The sequence below is a fragment of the Protomyctophum parallelum genome (genome assembly GCF_964188405.1).
Source record: "Protomyctophum parallelum genome assembly, chromosome: 5".
Lineage (NCBI taxonomy): Eukaryota > Metazoa > Chordata > Actinopteri > Myctophiformes > Myctophidae > Protomyctophum > Protomyctophum parallelum.
Genome location: NC_139702.1, coordinates 827,488 through 852,339, shown reverse-complemented (window position 1 = coordinate 852,339; position 24,852 = coordinate 827,488). Strand labels below are relative to the sequence as shown.

The window sequence follows — 24,852 nt, the reverse complement described above, 5'->3', positions numbered from 1 at the left end:
ATATTGAACCTATAAACAATTTAGTATTATTTAGTATATGTAAGGTTTTGCCCCCTCAAATGGTACCTCGTCAGATAATCCCCACATATCCTACAACAACTTCTGTGAACAGACTTCACTGTAGTAGCTTTTCATAGATTATATTTGTACTAATTTGTTCTGCTGTCATGAAAGTTTATAGTTAGAGAAATTCAAAGTCCAGCCGTCTGCTGTCCAGCCTCTGCCATTAACCCCTCACTGGGGAGAATTCTGGGAGGAAAACAGAAACGGGGCGAGTCTTCTTGTTACCGTTGTTGTCTAGAGGTAAAACTGTGTAAACCACAAGGCCTCGTGGGACTGATTGTTTCTGCTTCTGGCAGCCTGCAAGAAACATGACGCTGATCCACTGCTGCAGCTGGCAGCGGGCGGAAAGTAACCGAATACATTTACTCATGTATACTGTAGGAAAGTAACCAAATACATTTACTCATGTATACTGTAGGAAAGTAACCAAATACATTTACTCATGTATACTGTAGGAAAGTAACCAAATACATTTACTCATGTATACTGTAGGAAAGTAACCAAATACATTTACTCATGTATACTGTAGGAAAGTAACCAAATACATTTACTCATGTATACTGTAGTAAAGTAACCAAATACATTTACTCATGTATACTGTAGGAAAGTAACCAAATACATTTACTCATGTATACTGTAGTAAAGTAACCAAATACATTTACTCATGTATACTGTAGGAAAGTAACCAAATACATTTACTCATGTATACTGTAGTAAAGTAACCAAATACATTTACTCATGTATACTGTAGTAAAGTAACCAAATACATTTACTCATGTGTACTGTAGTAAAGTAACCAAATACATTTACTCATGTGTACTGTAGTAAAGTAACCGAATACATTTACTCATGTATACTGTAGGAAAGTAACCAAATACATTTACTCATGTATACTGTAGTAAAGTAACCAAATACATTTACTCATGTATACTGTAGTAAAGTAACCAAATACATTTACTCATGTATACTGTAGTAAAGTAACCAAATACATTTACTCATGTATACTGACTCCCTTCCCTGCCAAAGGCCCATTCAGTGCCTTATTCAAGGGGCAAAACTTACCCCGGGTCTTAATTCAATATAACTAATGCTGAAAGAAATACCTGAAAACGGGACTGGAATGGGTGACCAACAACAACAACAACAAATTAGTGCTGAACATTCAGGGAAAATGTTGAATAATGTAGAGATTGAGCAGGTGGAGGAATCAAAGTGAACTGACTCCAGATTGAGCAGGTGGAGGAATCAAAGTGAACTGACTCCAGATTGAGCAGGTGGAGGAATCAAAGTGAACTGACTCCAGATTGAGCAGGTGGAGGAATCAAAGTGAACTGACTCCAGATTGAGCAGGTGGAGGAATCAAAGTGAACTGACTCCGCCAGATGGTGGAATCAAAGTGAACTGACTCCGCCAGATGGTGTTGGTATTGATTCACAAGTTCACAACACAGCTTCCATCTGGAGACGCTCAGGGGCTGGCGCTGTACCGTCCCGGCCTGGGTTCTGACCAATCAGCGGCAGCTACGGGGGCGGGATCTTCCAATCACCTTCCAAGTAGCTTGGAAATGAGGGACGGCCTTCTTCAGTGATTGGGCTACAGTGATCCCAGATGGAAGTTGGTCTTCAGTGATTGGGCTACAGTGATCCCAGATGGAAGTTGGTCGTGAAACAAACGTGAAGTTAGAATCAAAGCTCTTCTGTTGAGACATTTAGATCTTGCGAAAGGTCATGTCTCACCTTTTGATTGATTGAAATATGTATTAACAGTTTGCAGAATTTACAGTACATTTCAAGCACAAACTCAATACAAAGACTGTTAACTGTGAGTGGACGACCCAATTAAGCATTACACTTGTTTACAACAGGGTCCACATTGTCCAATTCATCAAAACATTTAGAGACGTACAAACATTTAGAGACAAATAGACATTTCTATGTAGCTAAAGAACAGAACAGGAATTCATCATATAGGAAGCAAAAAGGGAAAAGATACATATACAGTGAGGGGAGATGGGGGGGGGGGGGGGGGGGGGTCGGGGGATTCAGATTTTACAGAGGCCAGTTTCGAATTGCAGCCGTCCGTAGGTGCCCTTTGAGAGCGGTTTTGAAGGAGTCAAGGGATTCACATGTCTTAATGACTGTTGGTAGGGAGACACAGGTTCTGACACAGATTCTGAGCTGATGGTCAAGATGACATTTATCCCCTGAGCGAGCAGGCAGACTCTATTATGTCAATGGTAAAAAATGTCAGCACTTGCGCAGGCAACCGGGTTCAAATCCGGAGTAGAAGAGGAAAGTTACTTTTGCTATTTTTATTTTTATTTTTATTTTCAGTTTTGGACACCTGACAGAGTGAGACGATAAGCTTATTAAAAATGAGGCTAAAATATGAATCATTCATTTGATCATGCAAGAGGGCAGTGGTGGGATAAAAGTATTCACATTATTTACTCTAGTAAAAGTATCAATACTGTGTAGTAAGTAAAAGTATTCACATTATTTACTATAGTAAAAGTATCAATACTGTGTAGTAAGTAAAAGTCCGGAATGTCTTGAGTAAAAGTACAAAAGTATTGGTATAAAAATGTACTTGAGACAATGTATGCCAAGTGTTTAGGTATTAAACTCTCCTGTGCCAAACACGAGAACACGAGAAATGTTAAAAGAGTATTAACCGTATTTACTGTATTTTAGCTTTCCGTCACTAGGCTTCCATGGTGTGACGTCATTGAAATCCAAAAACTCTATCCATGCACACGCAATCTTTTAGTGGCTTGTTTAGAGGCTCCGATTGAGGTGATATGGGGTGAGGGACGATGTTAGGAGCTTAATAACATTGATCGCGACCTCCTGGTTAGCATATAACGCTAGACTTACATATAACGCTAGACTAGGGTCTGACTCAAAAAGTGACTAACTGATTACTACTTCCGGACTCCGGTTCACAGTGGCAAATCACAGGGTCCGTTTCGTGCATTTGTTGGCACTGGCTCACAATGTGACACATTGTGAGCTTGTGATTGTCTAAGGCAACAGGCGGCTCTAGAGCACACCCCTAGTGGCTCCCTGTAGCATTAAAAAGAATCGATGAAAATGTATAATGTTATTTTTTTCACATTACTATTTTTCATTCATGGTTTCTGTAGGAGTCCCAAACGTGACAAACATTCTTAATATTTATTCTACACATTTTTACAAAATTGGAAAACGTAAGTTTCAACACAACAAAAAAATTGCGTCATAGCATGCGACACACAGCCAGGTGTCTTATTATAAACAATGGTGTGAGAGGCTGCTGCCTGCTACGCTACTATGGCTACGCTACTATGGCTACGCTACTATGGCTACGCTACTATGGCTACGCTACTATGGCTACGCTACTATGGCTTCTACAGGGAGACAAAGGAAGACAGAGGATTTAACAGTTCGTGGACAGAGGCTTTTGCCTTCACAGTGCCTGTATGTTTAATCTGCAGTGAGAAGCTATCAAACAACATAAAAAGTAACGTTGAAACGTTGAATTTCCAGGGAAAGCATGCTAAATTCTGCTAGTTTCGTTGCAACCCGGGAGATAATAAAGCCTGGCAAGCTGCATTATAATGCGTACATTTTCTTTGCGGCTCCAGATAGATTTAGATTCTTTCTTTTTTTTTGTCGAAAATGGCTCTTTCAACATCTTGGGTTGCCGACCCCTGGTCTAAGGGTTTGAGGTTTGAGGTCAGATGTAGAGTTGCAGATCTAGGTGATGATCCAGTCTTCTCCATGTATGGCTATCCAGGGTTTGATGAGGTCAGTGTCGTGATCTTCAGATATGGAGTCAACCATATATGGAGCAGGTCACGTCACGAGGCGGGATGGACTGATGGCCATATATGGTGGCGTGACTGAGCAGACGGACAGGTTATGCAGGTTTTCATAGTAATCTGTGACCTACTGACGCAGTAATATTCACAATCTACAAAGTAACTACTGTAGCAACACAGTTTTCAAATAATTGCACTGAAGTAAAAGTATAATATATGCCTCTGAGATAGAAGTAAAAAGTACTGTATATATGGAAATACTGCAGTACTCGAGTAAATGCACACCACTGCAAGAGAGCAACACTTCACAGAGAGAGAGAGAGAGCTAGAGAGAGAGAGAGAGAGAGAGAGAGAGAGCAACACTTCACAGCACCACTAACTGTATTCAGAGAGAGAGAGAGAGAGAGGGAGAGAGAGAGAGAGAGAGAGAGAGCAACACTTCACAGCACCAGTAACTGTATTCAGAGAGAGAGAGAGAGAGAGAGAGAGAGAGAGAACAAGACTTCTGCAGGTTTTAGAAAAAAAGGTTTTACTGCAATGTGATATCTTATTTAAAATTCAAATGTTCAAATGGACTGAACCTACGTGTTTATTTGAGGTGTGTGTGTGTGTGTGTGTGTGTGTGTGTGTGTGTGTGTGTGTGTGTGTGTGTGTGTGTGTGTGTGTGTGTGTGTGTGTGTGTGTGTGTGTGTGTGTGTGTGCACGTGTGCGACGTGCGCGCGTGTATTGAGGGAGACGTTATGAAGCAGGATGTTTCATTCCTTTATTCCTTCAGAGAACAAAGAATCAGGCCAGCAAAGTAGGACAACTAAATATACACACTTATGTCCTCCTCGCACACACACACACACACACACACGCACACACACACACGCACACACACACGCACACGCACACGCACACGCACACGCACACACACACACACACACACACACAAACAGTTCCTTACTTAAGTATTTTGAGTGTGTGACTTTGATGTGACTCTTTTAGTCATCTCGGTGCTCCACAGAGACATCAGTGATGAGCCGGGACAACGCCGGGACAACAACGCTCCACACGTCCCAAACTCTGGGACAACGCTCCACACGTCCCAAACTCTGGGACAACAACGCTCCACACGTCCCAAACTCTGGGACAACGCTCCACACGTCCCAAACTCTGGGACAACAACGCTCCACACGTCCCAAACTCTGGGACAACAACGCTCCACACGTCCCAAACTCTGGGACAACAACGCTCCACACGTCCCAAACTCTGGGACAACGCTCCACACGTCCCAAACTCTGGGACAACGCTCCACACGTCCCACACTCTGGGACAACGCTCCACACGTCCCAAACTCTGGGACAACGCTCCACACGTCCCAAACTCTGGGACAACGCTCCACACGTCCCAAACTCTGGGACAACGCTCCACACGTCCCAAACTCTGGGACAACGCTCCACACGTCCCAAACTCTGGGACAACGCTCCACACGTCCCAAACTCTGGGACAACGCTCCACACGTCCCAAACTCTGGGACAACGCTCCACACGTCCCAAACTCTGGGACAACGCTCCACACGTCCCAAACTCTGGGACAACGCTCCACACGTCCCAAACTCTTCTCCCTTCTGGCTCCAAAACTGTGGAATGCACTTCCCATTGCAGTCAGAACTGCAGCATCACTCCCAATCTTCCGCCGTAGTCTGAAAACCCACATTTTTAGACTCCATCATGGCCCATAGCACTTACCCTAACCCCTTAGATAGCACTTCTGTAGACTTAGATAGCATTTGATACAGACAGCACTATAATTGCATTGTATATAGTCATAGCACGTCATAGTACATATGTATAGCATAGTAGTATATATATATATATAGTTTATATGTATAGTCTCATAATATAGATATTCCACTGTTACTTTCTTAGCTTACGCATGTTTCATGATAAATGTTTTTATGTGATGTATTCCCATGCTTTTTTGTTCCTGCTTAATGTAAGTCGCTCTGGATTAAGAGCGTCTGCTAAATGCCTACATTATAAATTGTAAATTGTAGCAGGTGAGGTTCATCACGCAGGACAGTGCCTTGCTCAAGGGCACCTTGCCTGGTCCTGTTCAAGTACAGGTTTTGGCTTGTGCATGGGATCAGAACCAGAGACCTCCCATGGGATGGGATCCAACCAGAGACCTCCCATGGGATGGGATCCAAACAGAGACCTCCTATCTGTAACAACCAAACGGAGACCTCCCAGTTATGGGATGGTCTCTATAACAACCAACTGAAGACCTCCCAGTTATGGGATGGTCTCTATAACAACCAACTGAAGACCTCCCAGTTATGGGATGGTCTCTATAACAACCAACTGAAGACCTCCCAGTTATGGGATGGTCTCTATAACAACCAACTGAAGACCTCCCAGTTATGGGATGGTCTCTATAACAACCAACTGAAGACCTCCCAGTTATGGGATGGTCTCTATAACAACCAACTGAAGACCTCCCAGTTATGGGATGGTCTCTATAACAACCAACTGAAGACCTCCCAGTTATGGGATGGTCTCTATAACAACCAACTGAAGACCTCCCAGTTATGGGATGGTCTCTATAACAACCAGCTGAAGACCTCCCAGGTATGGGATGGTCTCCCTAACTGAAGACCTCCCAGTTATTGGATGGTCTCTATAACAACCAGCTGAAGACCTCCCAGTTATGGGATGGTCTCTATAACAACCAACTGAAGACCTCCCAGTTATGGGATGGTCTCTATAACAACCAACTGAAGACCTCCCAGTTATGGGATGGTCTCTATAACAACCAACTGAAGACCTCCCAGTTATGGGATGGTCTCTATAACAACCAGCTGAAGACCTCCCAGGTATGGGATGGTCTCCCTAACTGAAGACCTCCCAGTTATTGGATGGTCTCTATAACAACCAACAGCGACCACCCAGTTACAAAGCGACCACCCAGTTACAAGGCGACCACCCAGTTACAAGGCGACCACCCAGTTACAAGGCGACCACCCAGTTACAAGGCGACCACCCAGTTACAAGGCGACCACCCAGTTACAAAGCGACCACCCAGTTACAAGGCGACCACCCAGTTACAAGGCGACCACCCAGTTACAAGGCGACCACCCAGTTACAAGCGCGTGCTAAGTAGTGTTAGCAACAGTTAATCAATTTTAGTGTAAAGGTTTGACTGCATTCATCTTTTGGCCATAATATTTGATTTGAACGAATCCTCTCCTCTCTTCACAGTTTGTTCACAGTTCTCCCGCGGGGTCTACGCCATCTTTGGCTTCTACGACAAGAAGTCGGTGAACACCATCACGTCCTTCTGCGAGACGCTGCATGTGTCCTTCATCACGCCCTCCTTCCCCGCCGAGGGCATGAACCAGTTTGTTCTGCAGATGAGGCCTGACATCAAGGGCCCCCTGGTGTCCCTGGTGGAGTACTACAAGTGGGAGAAGTTTGCCTATCTGTATGACAGCGACAGAGGTAACATACAGTCAATGGGGGACAATGTACTCCGTTGTTTTACTTAAGTAAAAGTATCAATACTGCAATGTAGAACTATATACTCTGTTACAAGTGAAGGTATCAAAATGTACGTACTTAAAGTATCAAAAGTAGAAAGTACTCACTATGCAGTTTATAAATGTATACAAATCTTTTGAAAATAGCACATCTACAAGGTGTGTGTGTGTGTGTGTGTGTGTGTGTGTGTGTGTGTGTGTGTGTGTGTGTGTGTGTGTGTGTGTGTGTGTGTGTGTGTGTGTGTGTGTGTGTGTGTGTGTGTGTGTGTGTGTGTGTGTGTGTGTGCGTGCGCAGGTCTGTCCACACTGCAGGTCATCCTAGACACAGCGGCAGAGAAGAAGTGGGTGGTCACTGCCATTAACGTGGGAAACCTGAAAGATGAGAGGAAGGATGAGGCCTACCGCTCTCTGTTCCAGGTACACATGCAGGCACGCACGCACGCACACACACACACACACACACACACACACACACACACACACACACACACACACACACACACACACACACACACACACACACACAACTTGCAACTGATCCACTTAAGCCCTCTAGTGTGAGAGAAATGGACATAAAGGCATAGTTCACACAGCCAGATTGAAGAATCTTTCTTCACACTTGTTTCACATTAAGCTACTTCCATGATCTGTAGCCCAATCGCTGAAGAAGGCTGTCCCTTTTTTCAAGCTACTTGGCAGGTGATTGGTTGGGACCATAGTGTGTGCATGATGTACAGTAGCCTCGCCAGCAGGAAAGTAAACAACCCCCACAAAAGATAGAAGTGTTAACGAACGCCTGATAGCATTATAGGTTTAACACTTTGTGTTAGGTCATGTGTAGGTCGTGTTAGCCTCGGTACCAGGCTTTCATTTTTGTTGGTGCAAAAATGTAAAGCCTGGAGGAACGCATTGGCCGCTCTGGTCTAAAAGTGGAAGTCAACCCTTCCGGGTGGGCGTCGCTCCAAATGATGTGACGTAGCGCTGCACTAGGGGGGAGAGGAGGGGCCGGGGGTGACGGACAGATCGATGAGATCCAATCAGGGCGTGCGCAAATCTCAGCCGCGACCCGCCCCTCTAGACCAGAAACCTGACACGTTAGCTCAGGCTAAGGTCGTGTAGGCTTTTAAAAAGTGTTAGGTCATGTTTTTAGATGCTTTCACGAATTGAAGACGATTTTCCAATTTTAAGGCGCTGGGAAACACAATTGCAACAGGCGCTTCTCCATGGTGTCACAACCGGTCTCACCAAGATCCCGCCCACAGCTGCTGCTGATTGGTTCACCTCCAGATGGAGGCTGTATAGAGCGTCGCAGTCCCTCCCCCTTTCAGAACGACGAGTGGCCCAGGAAATAAATCCCAATGCATTTTCCCCATAGGCTTTTCTTAAAGTATTTATTTAAAGACGGTTACGCCGCGGACAAAGCCAACTCGGATCGTGACAAATCATGACAATGAACACTATGTTTTGGGCCGATCAAATATATTTTTAATATATTTTTATTGGGTTTTTTCCAAATAATTTATAAGAAGAAAAACAAAACAAATAGTGTTGTCTCCTGACTTTATCTTCTTCTTTCTAATGATTTGATCGGCCCCAAAATATTGTGTTCATTGTCATGATTTGTCACGATCCGAGTTGGCTTTGTCCGCGGCGTAACCATCTTTAAATAAATACTTTAAGAAGCCCAGGCCGTAGCGTAACGGTCTGGCCACCGGACTGGTGATCCAGTCGCGGTGTGCCGCGGGTTCGACTCCCGGACCCGACACGGCCTTTACCGCATGTCATCCCCCCATCTCTCTCCCGTTTCCTGTCAGCCTACTTTCTATCCCTTAAAAAATCAATAAAGGCGTAAGCCGCAAAAAAATATCTTAAAAAAAAAAGAATGGGTTAAGAAAAGCCTATGGGCAAAATGCATTGCGATTCATTTCCTGGGCCACTCGTCGGGGAGGGACTGCGACGCTCTATTGTGAACTTGTCAACAGGTTAATGTTCACCCCAAAATGACGTTATTTCTTTGGCTACTAGCTACTCACCCCATGGATTTCTTTTGTTTTTTGTTTGTTTTTGTCGTTTCTTTTCTTACATTTTTATCCCACACTTTTGTAAACCATTTTTCACCCCGTGCCAAATCTGCCAATTGCCCAAACCTGTAATCCTGGGCTGTAGAGGCTACTCTCCCTGTGCCAACCTGGGGAGAGCTGGGAGGGCGGGGGACTTTACGTGTTGCAGCTGTCCGTACTCAGACATACAAACGCATTGCTGCATAATGGAGTGGTTAGGCACAGCTCAAAAATAAATAAAAATAGAAAAAGAAAATAAAAAACACATTTTATGAATGCATTATCAACACCCCTAGAGACTTTACATTCCTTCAAACCGCACACTTTCATGAATATACTATCCACGCCCCTAGAGACCCTATCCTTGCACACACTGCGTTTTATGAATGCACTGTAGGAGGCTCTTCTCCATACAGCAAAACACCGTTTATTCTTCGTAAGGTGACTCAATTTGTCTATGTTGTACACCCAGGTGCCTGGTACCCAGAGCCTTCATTTGTCTATGTTGTACACCCAGGTGCCTGGTACCCAGAGCCTTCTATTATTAGAGAGTTGCATCAATGAGGGGGGGGGGGAGAAAATGGCACCAGTCACGTGGTTCATGTAACTCAAAATAGTGACAAACGCTCATAGACTACAGCGCATTCTGTCAAACTCTGGAAGAAGTTTGAATCATAGAAGTCTATGTAGAAGAGCCGCCATTGGACTGGCCCCATGAAGTGGAGGCAGGTGACGCAGATCCCTAATAGAAGCCTCTGATATTATCAATATCTCATGTGGTTCTCAACCATGTTTTTTACATTTTCCTTGTTTGTTCCTTTGTTTGTTTTTTAGGACCTGGAGATCCGTCGAGAACGGCGTATCATCCTGGACTGTGAGCAAGACAAGGTCAAAGACATCATGGAACAGGTTGGTATACAGTAACCAATACATTACTGTACATCTACTGTACATTATGGAACAGGTTGGTATACAGTAGCTACACTAACCAATACCTTACTGTACATCTACAGTACATCATGGAACAGGTTGGTATACAGTAGCTACACTAACCAATACATTACTGTACATCTACTGTACATTATGGAACAGGTTGGTATACAGTAGCTACACTAACCAATACCTTACTGTACATCTACTGTACATTATGGAACAGGTTGGTATACAGTAGCTACACTAACCAATACCTTACTGTACATCTACTGTACATTATGGAACAGGTTGGTATACAGTAGCTACACTAACCAATACCTTACTGTACATCTACTGTACATTATGGAACAGGTTGGTATACAGTAGCTACACTAACCAATACCTTACTGTACATCTACTGTACATTATGGAACAGGTTGGTATACAGTAGCTACACTAACCAATACCTTACTGTACATCTACTGTACATTAAGGAACAGGTTGGTATGCAGTAGCTACACTAACCAATACCTTACTGTACATCTACTGTACATTATGGAACAGGTTGGTATACAGTAGCTACACTAACCAATACCTTACTGTACATCTACTGTACATTATGGAACAGGTTGGTATACAGTAGCTACACTAACCAATACCTTACTGTACATCTACTGTACATTATGGAACAGGTTGGTATACAGTAGCTACACTAACCAATACCTTACTGTACATCTACTGTACATTAAGGAACAGGTTGGTATACAGTAGCTACACTAACCAATACCTTACTGTACATCTACTGTACATTAAGGAACAGGTTGGTATACAGTAGCTACACTAACCAATACCTTACTGTACATCTACTGTACATTATGGAACAGGTTGGTATACAGTAGCTACACTAACCAATACCTTACTGTACATCTACAGTACATTATGGAACAGGTTGGTATACAGTAGCTACACTAACCAATACCTTACTGTACATCTACTGTACATTATGGAACAGGTTGGTATACAGTAGCTACACTAACCAATACCTTACTGTACATCTACTGTACATTATGGAACAGGTTGGTATACAGTAGCTACACTAACCAATACCTTACTGTACATCTACTGTACATCATGGAACAGGTTGGTATACAGTAGCTACACTAACCAATACCTTACTGTACATCTACTGTACATTATGGAACAGGTTGGTATACAGTAGCTACACTAACCAATACCTTACTGTACATCTACTGTACATCATGGAACAGGTTGGTATACAGTAGCTACACTAACCAATACCTTACTGTACATCTACTGTACATTATGGAACAGGTTGGTATACAGTAGCTACACTAACCAATACCTTACTGTACATCTACTGTACATTATGGAACAGGTTGGTATACAGTAGCTACACTAACCAATACCTTACTGTACATCTACTGTACATTATGGAACAGGTTGGTATACAGTAGCTACACTAACCAATACCTTACTGTACATCTACTGTACATTATGGAACAGGTTGGTATACAGTAGCTACACTAACCAATACCTTACTGTACATCTACTGTACATTAAGGAACAGGTTGGTATACAGTAGCTACACTAACCAATACATTACTGTACATCTACTGTACATTATGGAACAGGTTGGTATACAGTAGCTACACTAACCAATACCTTACTGTACATCTACTGTACATTATGGAACAGGTTGGTATACAGTAGCTACACTAACCAATACCTTACTGTACATCTACTGTACATCATGGAACAGGTTGGTATACAGTAGCTACACTAACCAATACCTTACTGTACATCTACTGTACATTATGGAACAGGTTGGTATACAGTAGCTACACTAACCAATACCTTACTGTACATCTACTGTACATCATGGAACAGGTTGGTATACAGTAGCTACACTAACCAATACCTTACTGTACATCTACAGTACATTAAGGAACAGGTTGGTATACAGTAGCTACACTAACCAATACCTTACTGTACATCTACTGTACATTAAGGAACAGGTTGGTATACAGTAGCTACACTAACCAATACCTTACTGTACATCTACTGTACATTATGGAACAGGTTGGTATACAGTAGCTACACTAACCAATACCTTACTGTACATCTACTGTACATTATGGAACAGGTTGGTATACAGTAGCTACACTAACCAATACCTTACTGTACATCTACAGTACATTATGGAACAGGTTGGTATACAGTAGCTACACTAACCAATACCTTACTGTACATCTACTGTACATTAAGGAACAGGTTGGTATACAGTAGCTACACTAACCAATACCTTACTGTACATCTACTGTACATTATGGAACAGGTTGGTATACAGTAGCTACACTAACCAATACCTTACTGTACATCTACTGTACATTATGGAACAGGTTGGTATACAGTAGCTACACTAACCAATACCTTACTGTACATCTACTGTACATTATGGAACAGGTTGGTATACAGTAGCTACACTAACCAATACCTTACTGTACATCTACTGTACATCATGGAACAGGTTGGTATACAGTAGCTACACTAACCAATACCTTACTGTACATCTACTGTACATTATGGAACAGGTTGGTATACAGTAGCTACACTAACCAATACCTTACTGTACATCTACTGTACATTATGGAACAGGTTGGTATACAGTAGCTACACTAACCAATACCTTACTGTACATCTACTGTACATCATGGAACAGGTTGGTATACAGTAGCTACACTAACCAATACCTTACTGTACATCTACAGTACATTAAGGAACAGGTTGGTATACAGTAGCTACACTAACCAATACCTTACTGTACATCTACTGTACATTAAGGAACAGGTTGGTATACAGTAGCTACACTAACCAATACCTTACTGTACATCTACTGTACATTATGGAACAGGTTGGTATACAGTAGCTACACTAACCAATACCTTACTGTACATCTACTGTACATTATGGAACAGGTTGGTATACAGTAGCTACACTAACCAATACCTTACTGTACATCTACAGTACATTATGGAACAGGTTGGTATACAGTAGCTACACTAACCAATACCTTACTGTACATCTACTGTACATTAAGGAACAGGTTGGTATACAGTAGCTACACTAACCAATACCTTACTGTACATCTACTGTACATTATGGAACAGGTTGGTATACAGTAGCTACACTAACCAATACCTTACTGTACATCTACTGTACATTATGGAACAGGTTGGTATACAGTAGCTACACTAACCAATACCTTACTGTACATCTACTGTACATTATGGAACAGGTTGGTATACAGTAGCTACACTAACCAATACCTTACTGTACATCTACTGTACATCATGGAACAGGTTGGTATACAGTAGCTACACTAACCAATACCTTACTGTACATCTACTGTACATTATGGAACAGGTTGGTATACAGTAGCTACACTAACCAATACCTTACTGTACATCTACTGTACATTATGGAACAGGTTGGTATACAGTAGCTACACTAACCAATACCTTACTGTACATCTACTGTACATTATGGAACAGGTTGGTATACAGTAGCTACACTAACCAATACCTTACTGTACATCTACTGTACATCATGGAACAGGTTGGTATACAGTAGCTACACTAACCAATACCTTACTGTACATCTACTGTACATTATGGAACAGGTTGGTATACAGTAGCTACACTAACCAATACCTTACTGTACATCTACTGTACATTATGGAACAGGTTGGTATACAGTAGCTACACTAACCAATACCTTACTGTACATCTACAGTACATTAAGGAACAGGTTGGTATACAGTAGCTACACTAACCAATACCTTACTGTACATCTACTGTACATTATGGAACAGGTTGGTATACAGTAGCTACACTAACCAATACCTTACTGTACATCTACTGTACATTATGGAACAGGTTGGTATACAGTAGCTACACTAACCAATACCTTACTGTACATCTACTGTACATTATGGAACAGGTTGGTATACAGTAGCTACACTAACCAATACCTTACTGTACATCTACTGTACATCATGGAACAGGTTGGTATACAGTAGCTACACTAACCAATACCTTACTGTACATCTACAGTACATTATGGAACAGGTTGGTATACAGTAGCTACACTAACCAATACCTTACTGTACATCTACTGTACATTATGGAACAGGTTGGTATACAGTAGCTACACTAACCAATACCTTACTGTACATCTACTGTACATTAAGGAACAGGTTGGTATACAGTAGCTACACTAACCAATACCTTACTGTACATCTACTGTACATTATGGAACAGGTTGGTATACAGTAGCTACACTAACCAATACCTTACTGTACATCTACTGTACATTATGGAACAGGTTGGTATACAGTAGCTACACTAACCAATACCTTACTGTACATCTACTGTACATTAAGGAACAGGTTGGTATACAGTAGCTACACTAACCAATACCTTACTGTACATCTACTGTACATTATGGAACAGGTTGGTATACAGTAGCTACACTAACCAATACCTTACTGTACATCTACTGTACATTATGGAACAGGTTGGTATACAGTAGCTACACTAACCAATACCTTACTGTACATCTACAGTACATTATGGAACAGGTTGGTATACAGTAGCTACACTAACCAATACCTTACTGTACATCTACTGTACATTAAGGAACAGGTTGGTATACAGTAGCTACACTAACCAATACCTTACTGTACATCTACTGTACATTAAGGAACAGGTTGGTATACAGTAGCTACACTAACCAATACCTTACTGTACATCTACTGTACATTATGGAACAGGTTGGTATACAGTAGCTACACTAACCAATACCTTACTGTACATCTACAGTACATCATGGAACAGGTTGGTATACAGTAGCTACACTAACCAATACCTTACTGTACATCTACTGTACATTAAGGAACAGGTTGGTATACAGTAGCTACACTAACCAATACCTTACTGTACATCTACTGTACATTATGGAACAGGTTGGTATACAGTAGCTACACTAACCAATACCTTACTGTACATCTACAGTACATTAAGGAACAGGTTGGTATACAGTAGCTACACTAACCAATACCTTACTGTACATCTACTGTACATTATGGAACAGGTTGGTATACAGTAGCTACACTAACCAATACCTTACTGTACATCTACTGTACATTATGGAACAGGTTGGTATACAGTAGCTACACTAACCAATACCTTACTGTACATCTACAGTACATTATGGAACAGGTTGGTATACAGTAGCTACACTAACCAATACCTTACTGTACATCTACTGTACATTAAGGAACAGGTTGGTATACAGTAGCTACACTAACCAATACCTTACTGTACATCTACTGTACATTATGGAACAGGTTGGTATACAGTAGCTACACTAACCAATACCTTACTGTACATCTACAGTACATTATGGAACAGGTTGGTATACAGTAGCTACACTAACCAATACCTTACTGTACATCTACTGTACATTAAGGAACAGGTTGGTATACAGTAGCTACACTAACCAATACCTTACTGTACATCTACTGTACATTATGGAACAGGTTGGTATACAGTAGCTACACTAACCAATACCTTACTGTACATCTACAGTACATCATGGAACAGGTTGGTATACAGTAGCTACACTAACCAATACCTTACTGTACATCTACTGTACATTATGGAACAGGTTGGTATACAGTAGCTACACTAACCAATACCTTACTGTACATCTACTGTACATTATGGAACAGGTTGGTATACAGTAGCTACACTAACCAATACCTTACTGTACATCTACTGTACATTAAGGAACAGGTTGGTATACAGTAGCTACACTAACCAATACCTTACTGTACATCTACTGTACATTATGGAACAGGTTGGTATACAGTAGCTACACTAACCAATACCTTACTGTACATCTACTGTACATTATGGAACAGGTTGGTATACAGTAGCTACACTAACCAATACCTTACTGTACATCTACAGTACATCATGGAACAGGTTGGTATACAGTAGCTACACTAACCAATACCTTACTGTACATCTACTGTACATTATGGAACAGGTTGGTATACAGTAGCTACACTAACCAATACCTTACTGTACATCTACAGTACATTATGGAACAGGTTGGTATACAGTAGCTACACTAACCAATACCTTACTGTACATCTACTGTACATTATGGAACAGGTTGGTATACAGTAGCTACACTAACCAATACCTTACTGTACATCTACTGTACATTAAGGAACAGGTTGGTATACAGTAGCTACACTAACCAATACCTTACTGTACATCTACAGTACATTATGGAACAGGTTGGTATACAGTAGCTACACTAACCAATACCTTACTGTACATCTACTGTACATTATGGAACAGGTTGGTATACAGTAGCTACACTAACCAATACCTTACTGTACATCTACTGTACATTAAGGAACAGGTTGGTATACAGTAGCTACACTAACCAATACCTTACTGTACATCTACTGTACATTATGGAACAGGTTGGTATACAGTAGCTACACTAACCAATACCTTACTGTACATCTACAGTACATCATGGAACAGGTTGGTATACAGTAGCTACACTAACCAATACCTTACTGTACATCTACTGTACATTATGGAACAGGTTGGTATACAGTAGCTACACTAACCAATACCTTACTGTACATCTACTGTACATTATGGAACAGGTTGGTATACAGTAGCTACACTAACCAATACCTTACTGTACATCTACTGTACATTAAGGAACAGGTTGGTATACAGTAGCTACACTAACCAATACCTTACTGTACATCTACTGTACATTAAGGAACAGGTTGGTATACAGTAGCTACACTAACCAATACCTTACTGTACATCTACTGTACATTATGGAACAGGTTGGTATACAGTAGCTACACTAACCAATACCTTACTGTACATCTACTGTACATTATGGAACAGGTTGGTATACAGTAGCTACACTAACCAATACCTTACTGTACATCTACTGTACATTATGGAACAGGTTGGTATACAGTAGCTACACTAACCAATACCTTACTGTACATCTACTGTACATTATGGAACAGGTTGGTATACAGTAGCTACACTAACCAATACCTTACTGTACATCTACTGTACATTATGGAACAGGTTGGTATACAGTAGCTACACTAACCAATACCTTACTGTACATCTACTGTACATTATGGAACAGGTTGGTATACAGTAGCTACACTAACCAATACCTTACTGTACATCTACTGTACATTATGGAACAGGTTGGTATACAGTAGCTACACTAACCAATACCTTACTGTACATCTACAGTACATTATGGAACAGGTTGGTATACAGTAGCTACACTAACCAATACCTTACTGTACATCTACAGTACATTAAGGAACAGGTTGGTATACAGTAACTACACTAACCAATACCTTACTGTACATCTACTGTACATTATGGAACAGGTTGGTATACAGTAGCTACACTAACCAATACCTTACTGTACATCTACAGTACATTAAGGAACAGGTTGGTATACAGTAGCTACACTAACCAATACCTTACTGTACATCTACTGTACATTATGGAACAGGTTGGTATACAGTAGCTACACTAACCAATACCTTACTGTACATCTACTGTACATTATGGAACAGGTTGGTATACAGTAGCTACACTAACCAATACCTTACTGTACATCTACTGTACATTAAGGAACAGGTTGGTATACAGTAGCTACACTAACCAATACCTTACTGTACATCTACTGTACATTATGGAACAGGTTGGTATACAGTAGCTACACTAACCAATACCTTACTGTACATCTACTGTACATTATGGAACAGGTTGGTATACAGTAGCTACACTAACCAATACCTTACTGTACATCTACTGTACATTATGGAACAGGTTGGTATACAGTAGCTACACTAACCAATACCTTACTGTACATCTACAGTACATCATGGAACAGGTTGGTATACAGTAGCTACACTAACCAATACCTTACTGTACATCTACTGTACATTATGGAACAGGTTGGTATACAGTAGCTACACTAACCAATACCTTACTGTACATCTACTGTACATTATGGAACAGGTTGGTATACAGTAGCTACACTAACCAATACCTTACTGTACATCTACAGTACATTTGTCATTTTTTATGCAGATTCAAAATTGTCATACAAATAATTGTGATTTTCTATTTGGGCCTAATTGTGTTTTTGTCATTGAATATTCGATTGCATAATGTGTCAAATAACTTATACAAGAAAATGACTGGTAATGGATGGTATCAATAATTTACTAAAATAATACTACTATGGCCAAAACAGAACATTTGATGTAATTTTGTAAAATAATAACTAAATAATGAAAATATAATAAAACATTAAATTAAAAAAGTCTCTGCATTGTGATAGTAATCATTGTTAACATGTGTTCATTAACGCGTGTGCGGGTGCGAGCATGCACACATGCACAGTGATTTCCAGAGTATCCACAGAAAACTACGAAACTAAAGAAAGTACACATTTTAAAGTATGTTTTGTTTTATTTTCACCAGGTGATCACTATTGGCAGGCATGTGAAAGGATACCACTATATCATCGCTAATCTGGTAGGTTTCTGTTTGTCTCTAGTGCCATCTGGTTAAACTATACATACTGTATCTATCTATCTACTGGACAGTATGTGTCTATACTGTCTAGTACTGTCTGATCAAACTATACATTATCTATCTTCTGTCTGTGTCCAGTACCGTGGGTTTAAAACCTTTTCATATCAAGGTCCACTACTTATGGGGGGGGCACGGTGGCACAGTTGGTAGTGCTGTCGCCTCACAGCTAGAAGGTCCTGGGTTCGATTCCCGCTCGGGGCGCTGTGGGTGCTGGCGGCGTGTTTCCTCCTCCGCGTCATCAGTGCCCATACCCGAAGGCGGGGTTGGCGAAAGGGCCTTTCTGTGTGGAGTTTGCATGTTCTCCCCGTGTCCCCTAGGGTAGATACCCTCACATGTTCTCCCCGTGTCCCCTAGGGTAGGTACCCTCACATGTTCTCCCCGTGTCCCCTAGGGTAGGTACCCTCACATGTTCTCCCCGTGTCCCCTAGGGTAGGTACCCTCACATGTTCTCCCCGTGTCCCCTAGGGTAGGTACCCTCACAAAAACATGCAGTAATCCTGGTCTCTAAACTGCCTCCCCCTGGCCAGCCGGGACGCCTGATGGAGGGGAAAGGAACTGGTTAGAATAATGTGTTCCTTCCACGCGCTACGTCCAACCAGGGAAACTCCCCCCTGTCAGGTGTAAAGGAGCAACTTGGACAGTCAAGCATGAAGGAAGCATGAGTTAAGTCCGTTGCTCTCCCTAGGTTGGCGGAGGGTGTGTAGAGCCCAGGATCACATTAGATGATTGACACAGGGGTGAAAAATGGGTTACAAAATTGTGGGACAAAAAGAAGAAAAAAAAAAAAAAAAAAGGTCCACTACTTATTCGGCATGAGCCACGGACCACCATTTGATGAGATTTAGCCTCTCAGACCCATCTGAGCCACGGACCACCATTTGATGAGATTTAGCCTCTCAGACCCATCTGAGCCACGGACCACCATTTGATGAGATTTAGCCTCTCAGACCCATCTGAGCCACGGACCACCATTTGATGAGATTTAGCCTCTCAGACCCATCTGAGCCACGGACCACCATCTGATGACATTTAGCCTCTCAGACCCATCTGAGCCACGGACCACCATTTGATGAGATTTAGCCTCTCAGACCCATCTGAGCCACGGACCACCATTTGATGACATTTAGCCTCTCAGACCCATCTGAGCCACGGACCACCATTTGATGAGATTTAGCCTCTCAGACCCATCTGAGCCACGGACCACCATCTGATGAGATTTAGCCTCTCAAAACCAAAACTGTGTTGGATGAGATTGTGTCCACATGTCCATGCTGTATTGTTTTGGTACCATAGGAGATATAACAGGCAAACATGATCAAAATAACAATATTCTCTAACAATTCTTCTACATTCTCAAATTGTGTAGACTTCTTGTAAATTAAGTTATGCAGATGTTTAACAATATTTTTTAACAATATTTTTCCATTTGGTTGCCACCTGGACCACCTGGTCTAGTACCATCTGACCAAACTACCATCTACTCCTGTATGTTTCTAGTAATAGTCTGAACAACTATTGTTTATATGCACTGCCGTGCGTGTGTGTGTGTGTGTGTGCGTGTGCGCGCGCTTGGGGCTATTTTGTCAGTTTTGCCATAGTTTTAGTCTACAAAATCAACACTGCACTGTTCTATGTCATCCCCATGCAGGGCTTCGTAGACGGTGACCTGTCCAAGATCCAGTACGGTGGAGCCAACGTGTCGGGCTTCCAGATCGTGGATTTTGACGATCCCTTGGTGGCAAAGTTTGACCAGCGCTGGGAAGCCCTGGAGGAGAAGGAATACCCTGGAGCTGACAGCAAGATCCGGGTAAGAGTCACCCAACAGGGCCCGGACGGCGGGCGTAGTGGTCCGGGCCGGGCGCCTATTATACAGGCTGCTCATGTAGTCGTGACAGCGTGTCGTCGGTTCGAGTCCTGATCCTGACCTCCATTGCTGACTGTGTCATCTCTCTCTCTCCCCATTTCCTGTCCGACTACTTTGCATACTATCTAATGAAGGCAGAAAAAGCAATAAATAAATACGTAAATAAATAGGTGATGACAAACTGTGTTACTTCGATTTCTCTACTTTCACTTTGATTTTGAAACACAATATGTCTCTACGTAGTAACATCTAAACAAACTATATAGCTCTGCTGTATAGAAACTAGTGGTGTGACGATACATTTCAACAGCGATACGATACGTATCAATAGGCTACGTTGCAATAGGCTGCAGAGGCCCATTAAAACAGCAGCTAAGATCATCGGCACTACAGAATTACCCAGTCTCCATAACATCTACACCACTCGCTGTATGAAAAAAGCCCACAACATCATGGAAGGCACCAGCCACCCCGCAAATACCCTGTTCAAACCACTCCCTTCCAAAAAAACGCTATACCAGAGCATCAAATCTCGTACCACCACCCGTCTCAGTAACAGTTTTTACCCCCAGGCAGTCAGGCTGCTGAACAGCTGACCTTGAACTGTATTGCACTTCACTTCACTTGCACTTTTCTTTTCCTGTTTTTTGTCTTTTTCTTGCACTATAGATGTTTGTTTATGTCCTGTGTATGTAAGACTGAGAGTGCTCTGAGCATCTAGACTAGAGTATCTATACACATGACAAATAAACCTGAACCTGAACCTGAACCTGTTACATGGTTGACGATACAATACATGGATGATATTGGTTCATTGACATTATTTTAACCCATTCTGAACGGGAACCCATTTTGGTGTTGGCATCATGTTATGCTTTAGCTATTTAAAAATAGCAGATCTACAAGCGAGCTTGTAGGTCTGCTATTTTTTGAAAAATCGAAGAACGAACATTTTTAGAATCTGATCTCAGGTCAGAATGGGTTGATCAGACCAGTGTGTGTCCAGTGGAAACCTCGTATGAATCTGATCTCAGGTCAGAATGGGTTAAACTAAGTAATTAAACCCCTCTTTTTTTTCTCCCAGAAATCAGCGATGTCCAAAATATTAACTGTAACAAAAACAAAAAAATCACGATTGTTAACGGCCATTAATAACAGGCCCCTGAATGTGTGTGTCTGTGTGTTACAGTACATTAACAGGCCCCTGAATGTGTGCGTCTGTGTGTTACAGTACATTAACAGGCCTCTGGATGTGTGTGTCTGTGTGTTACAGTACATTAACAGGCCCCTGGATGTGTGTGTCTGTGTGTTACAGTACATTAACAGGCCCCTGAATGTGTGCGTCTGTGTGTTACAGTACATTAACAGGCCCCTGAATGTGTGCGTCTGTGTGTTACAGTACATTAACAGGCCCCTGGATGTGTGTGTCTGTGTGTTACAGTACATTAACAGGCCCCTGAATGTGTGTGTCTGTGTGTGTTACAGTACATTAACAGGCCCCTGGATGTGTGTGTCTGTGTGTTACAGTACATTAACAGGCCCCTGGATGTGTGCGTCTGTGTGTTACAGTACATTAACAGGCCCCTGAATGTGTGCGTCTGTGTGTTACAGTACATTAACAGGCCCCTGGATGTGTGTGTCTGTGTGTTACAGTACATTAACAGGCCCCTGGATGTGTGTGTCTGTGTGTTACAGTACATTAACAGGCCCCTGGATGTGTGTGTCTGTGTGTTACAGTACATTAACAGGCCCCTGGATATGTGCGTCTGTGTGTTACAGTACATTAACAGGCCCCTGAATGTGTGTGTCTGTGTGTTACAGTACATTAACAGGCCCCTGAATGTGTGCGTCTGTGTGTTACAGTACATTAACAGGCCCCTGGATGTGTGTGTCTGTGTGTTACAGTACATTAACAGGCCCCTGGATGTGTGCGTCTGTGTGTTACAGTACATTAACAGGCCCCTGAATGTGTGTGTCTGTGTGTTACAGTACATTAACAGGCCCCTGGATGTGTGCGTCTGTGTGTTACAGTACATTAACAGGCCCCTGGATGTGTGTGTCTGTGTGTTACAGTACATTAACAGGCCCCTGAATGTGTGCGTCTGTGTGTTACAGTACATTAACAGACCCCTGGATGTGTGCGTCTGTGTGTTACAGTACATTAACAGGCCCCTGAACGTGTGCGTCTGTGTGTTACAGTACATTAACAGGCCCCTGGATGTGTGCGTCTGTGTGTTACAGTACATTAACAGGCCCCTGGATGTGTGCGTCTGTGTGTTACAGTACATTAACAGACCTCTGGATGTGTGTGTCTGTGTGTTACAGTACATCAACAGGCCCCTGGATGTGTGTGTCTGTGTGTTACAGTACATTAACAGGCCCCTGGATGTGTGTGTCTGTGTGTTACAGTACATTAACAGGCCCCTGGATGTGTGCGTCTGTGTGTTACAGTACATTAACAGGCCCCTGGATGTGTGCGTCTGTGTGTTACAGTACATTAACAGGCCCCTGAATGTGTGCGTCTGTGTGTTACAGTACATTAACAGGCCCCTGAATGTGTGCGTCTGTGTGTTACAGTACATTAACAGGCCCCTGGATGTGTGTGTCTGTGTGTTACAGTACATTAACAGGCCCCTGAATGTGTGTGTCTGTGTGTTACAGTACATTAACAGGCCCCTGGATGTGTGTGTCTGTGTGTTACAGTACATTAACAGGCCCCTGAATGTGTGCGTCTGTGTGTTACAGTACATTAACAGGCCCCTGAATGTGTGCGTCTGTGTGTTACAGTACATTAACAGGCCCCTGGATGTGTGTGTCTGTGTGTTACAGTACATTAACAGGCCCCTGAATGTGTGCGTCTGTGTGTTACAGTACATTAACAGGCCCCTGAATGTGTGTGTCTGTGTGTGTTACAGTACATTAACAGGCCCCTGAATGTGTGTGTCTGTGTGTTACAGTACATTAACAGGCCCCTGGATGTGTGTGTCTGTGTGTTACAGTACATTAACAGGCCCCTGGATGTGTGCGTGTGTGTGTTACAGTACATTAACAGGCCCCTGGATGTGTGTGTCTGTGTGTTACAGTACATTAACAGGCCCCTGGATGTGTGTGTCTGTGTGTGTTACAGTACATTAACAGGCCCCTGGATGTGTGTGTCTGTGTGTTACAGTACATTAACAGGCCCCTGGATGTGTGTGTCTGTGTGTTACAGTACATTAACAGGCCCCTGGATGTGTGCGTCTGTGTGTTACAGTACATTAACAGACCCCTGGATGTGTGCGTGTGTGTGTTACAGTACATTAACAGGCCCCTGGATGTGTGCGTCTGTGTGTTACAGTACATTAACAGGCCCCTGAATGTGTGCGTCTGTGTGTTACAGTACATTAACAGGCCCCTGGATGTGTGCGTCTGTGTGTTACAGTACATTAACAGGCCCCTGGATGTGTGCGTCTGTGTGTTACAGTACATTAACAGGCCTCTGAATGTGTGCGTCTGTGTGTTACAGTACATTAACAGACCCATGGATGTGTGTGTCTGTGTGTTACAGTACATTAACAGGCCCCTGGATGTGTGTGTCTGTGTGTTACAGTACATTAACAGGCCCCTGGATGTGTGTGTCTGTGTGTTACAGTACATTAACAGACCCCTGGATGTGTGCGTCTGTGTGTTACAGTACATTAACAGACCCCTGGATGTGTGCGTCTGTGTGTTACAGTACATTAACAGGCCCCTGGATGTGTGTGTCTGTGTGTTACAGTACATTAACAGGCCCCTGGATGTGTGCGTGTGTGTGTTACAGTACATTAACAGGCCCCTGGATGTGTGCGTGTGTGTGTTACAGTACATTAACAGGCCCCTGGATGTGT

General features: G+C 42.4%; 1 protein-coding gene across 1 annotated transcript in view; it reads left to right on the top strand.

The window, feature by feature from the left end:
* The window catches only part of LOC310858485 (glutamate receptor 2-like), a 93,578-nt gene that overhangs the window by 27,850 nt on the left and 40,876 nt on the right, over positions 1–24,852 (top strand). Inside the window, exons 2-6 of the mRNA XM_083764615.1 lie at positions 7,111–7,350; positions 7,684–7,805; positions 10,283–10,357; positions 19,009–19,062; positions 20,771–20,929. Coding sequence (XP_083620741.1) covers positions 7,111–7,350; positions 7,684–7,805; positions 10,283–10,357; positions 19,009–19,062; positions 20,771–20,929 — 650 coding nt within the window. The remainder of the gene's footprint in view (positions 1–7,110; positions 7,351–7,683; positions 7,806–10,282; positions 10,358–19,008; positions 19,063–20,770; positions 20,930–24,852) is intronic.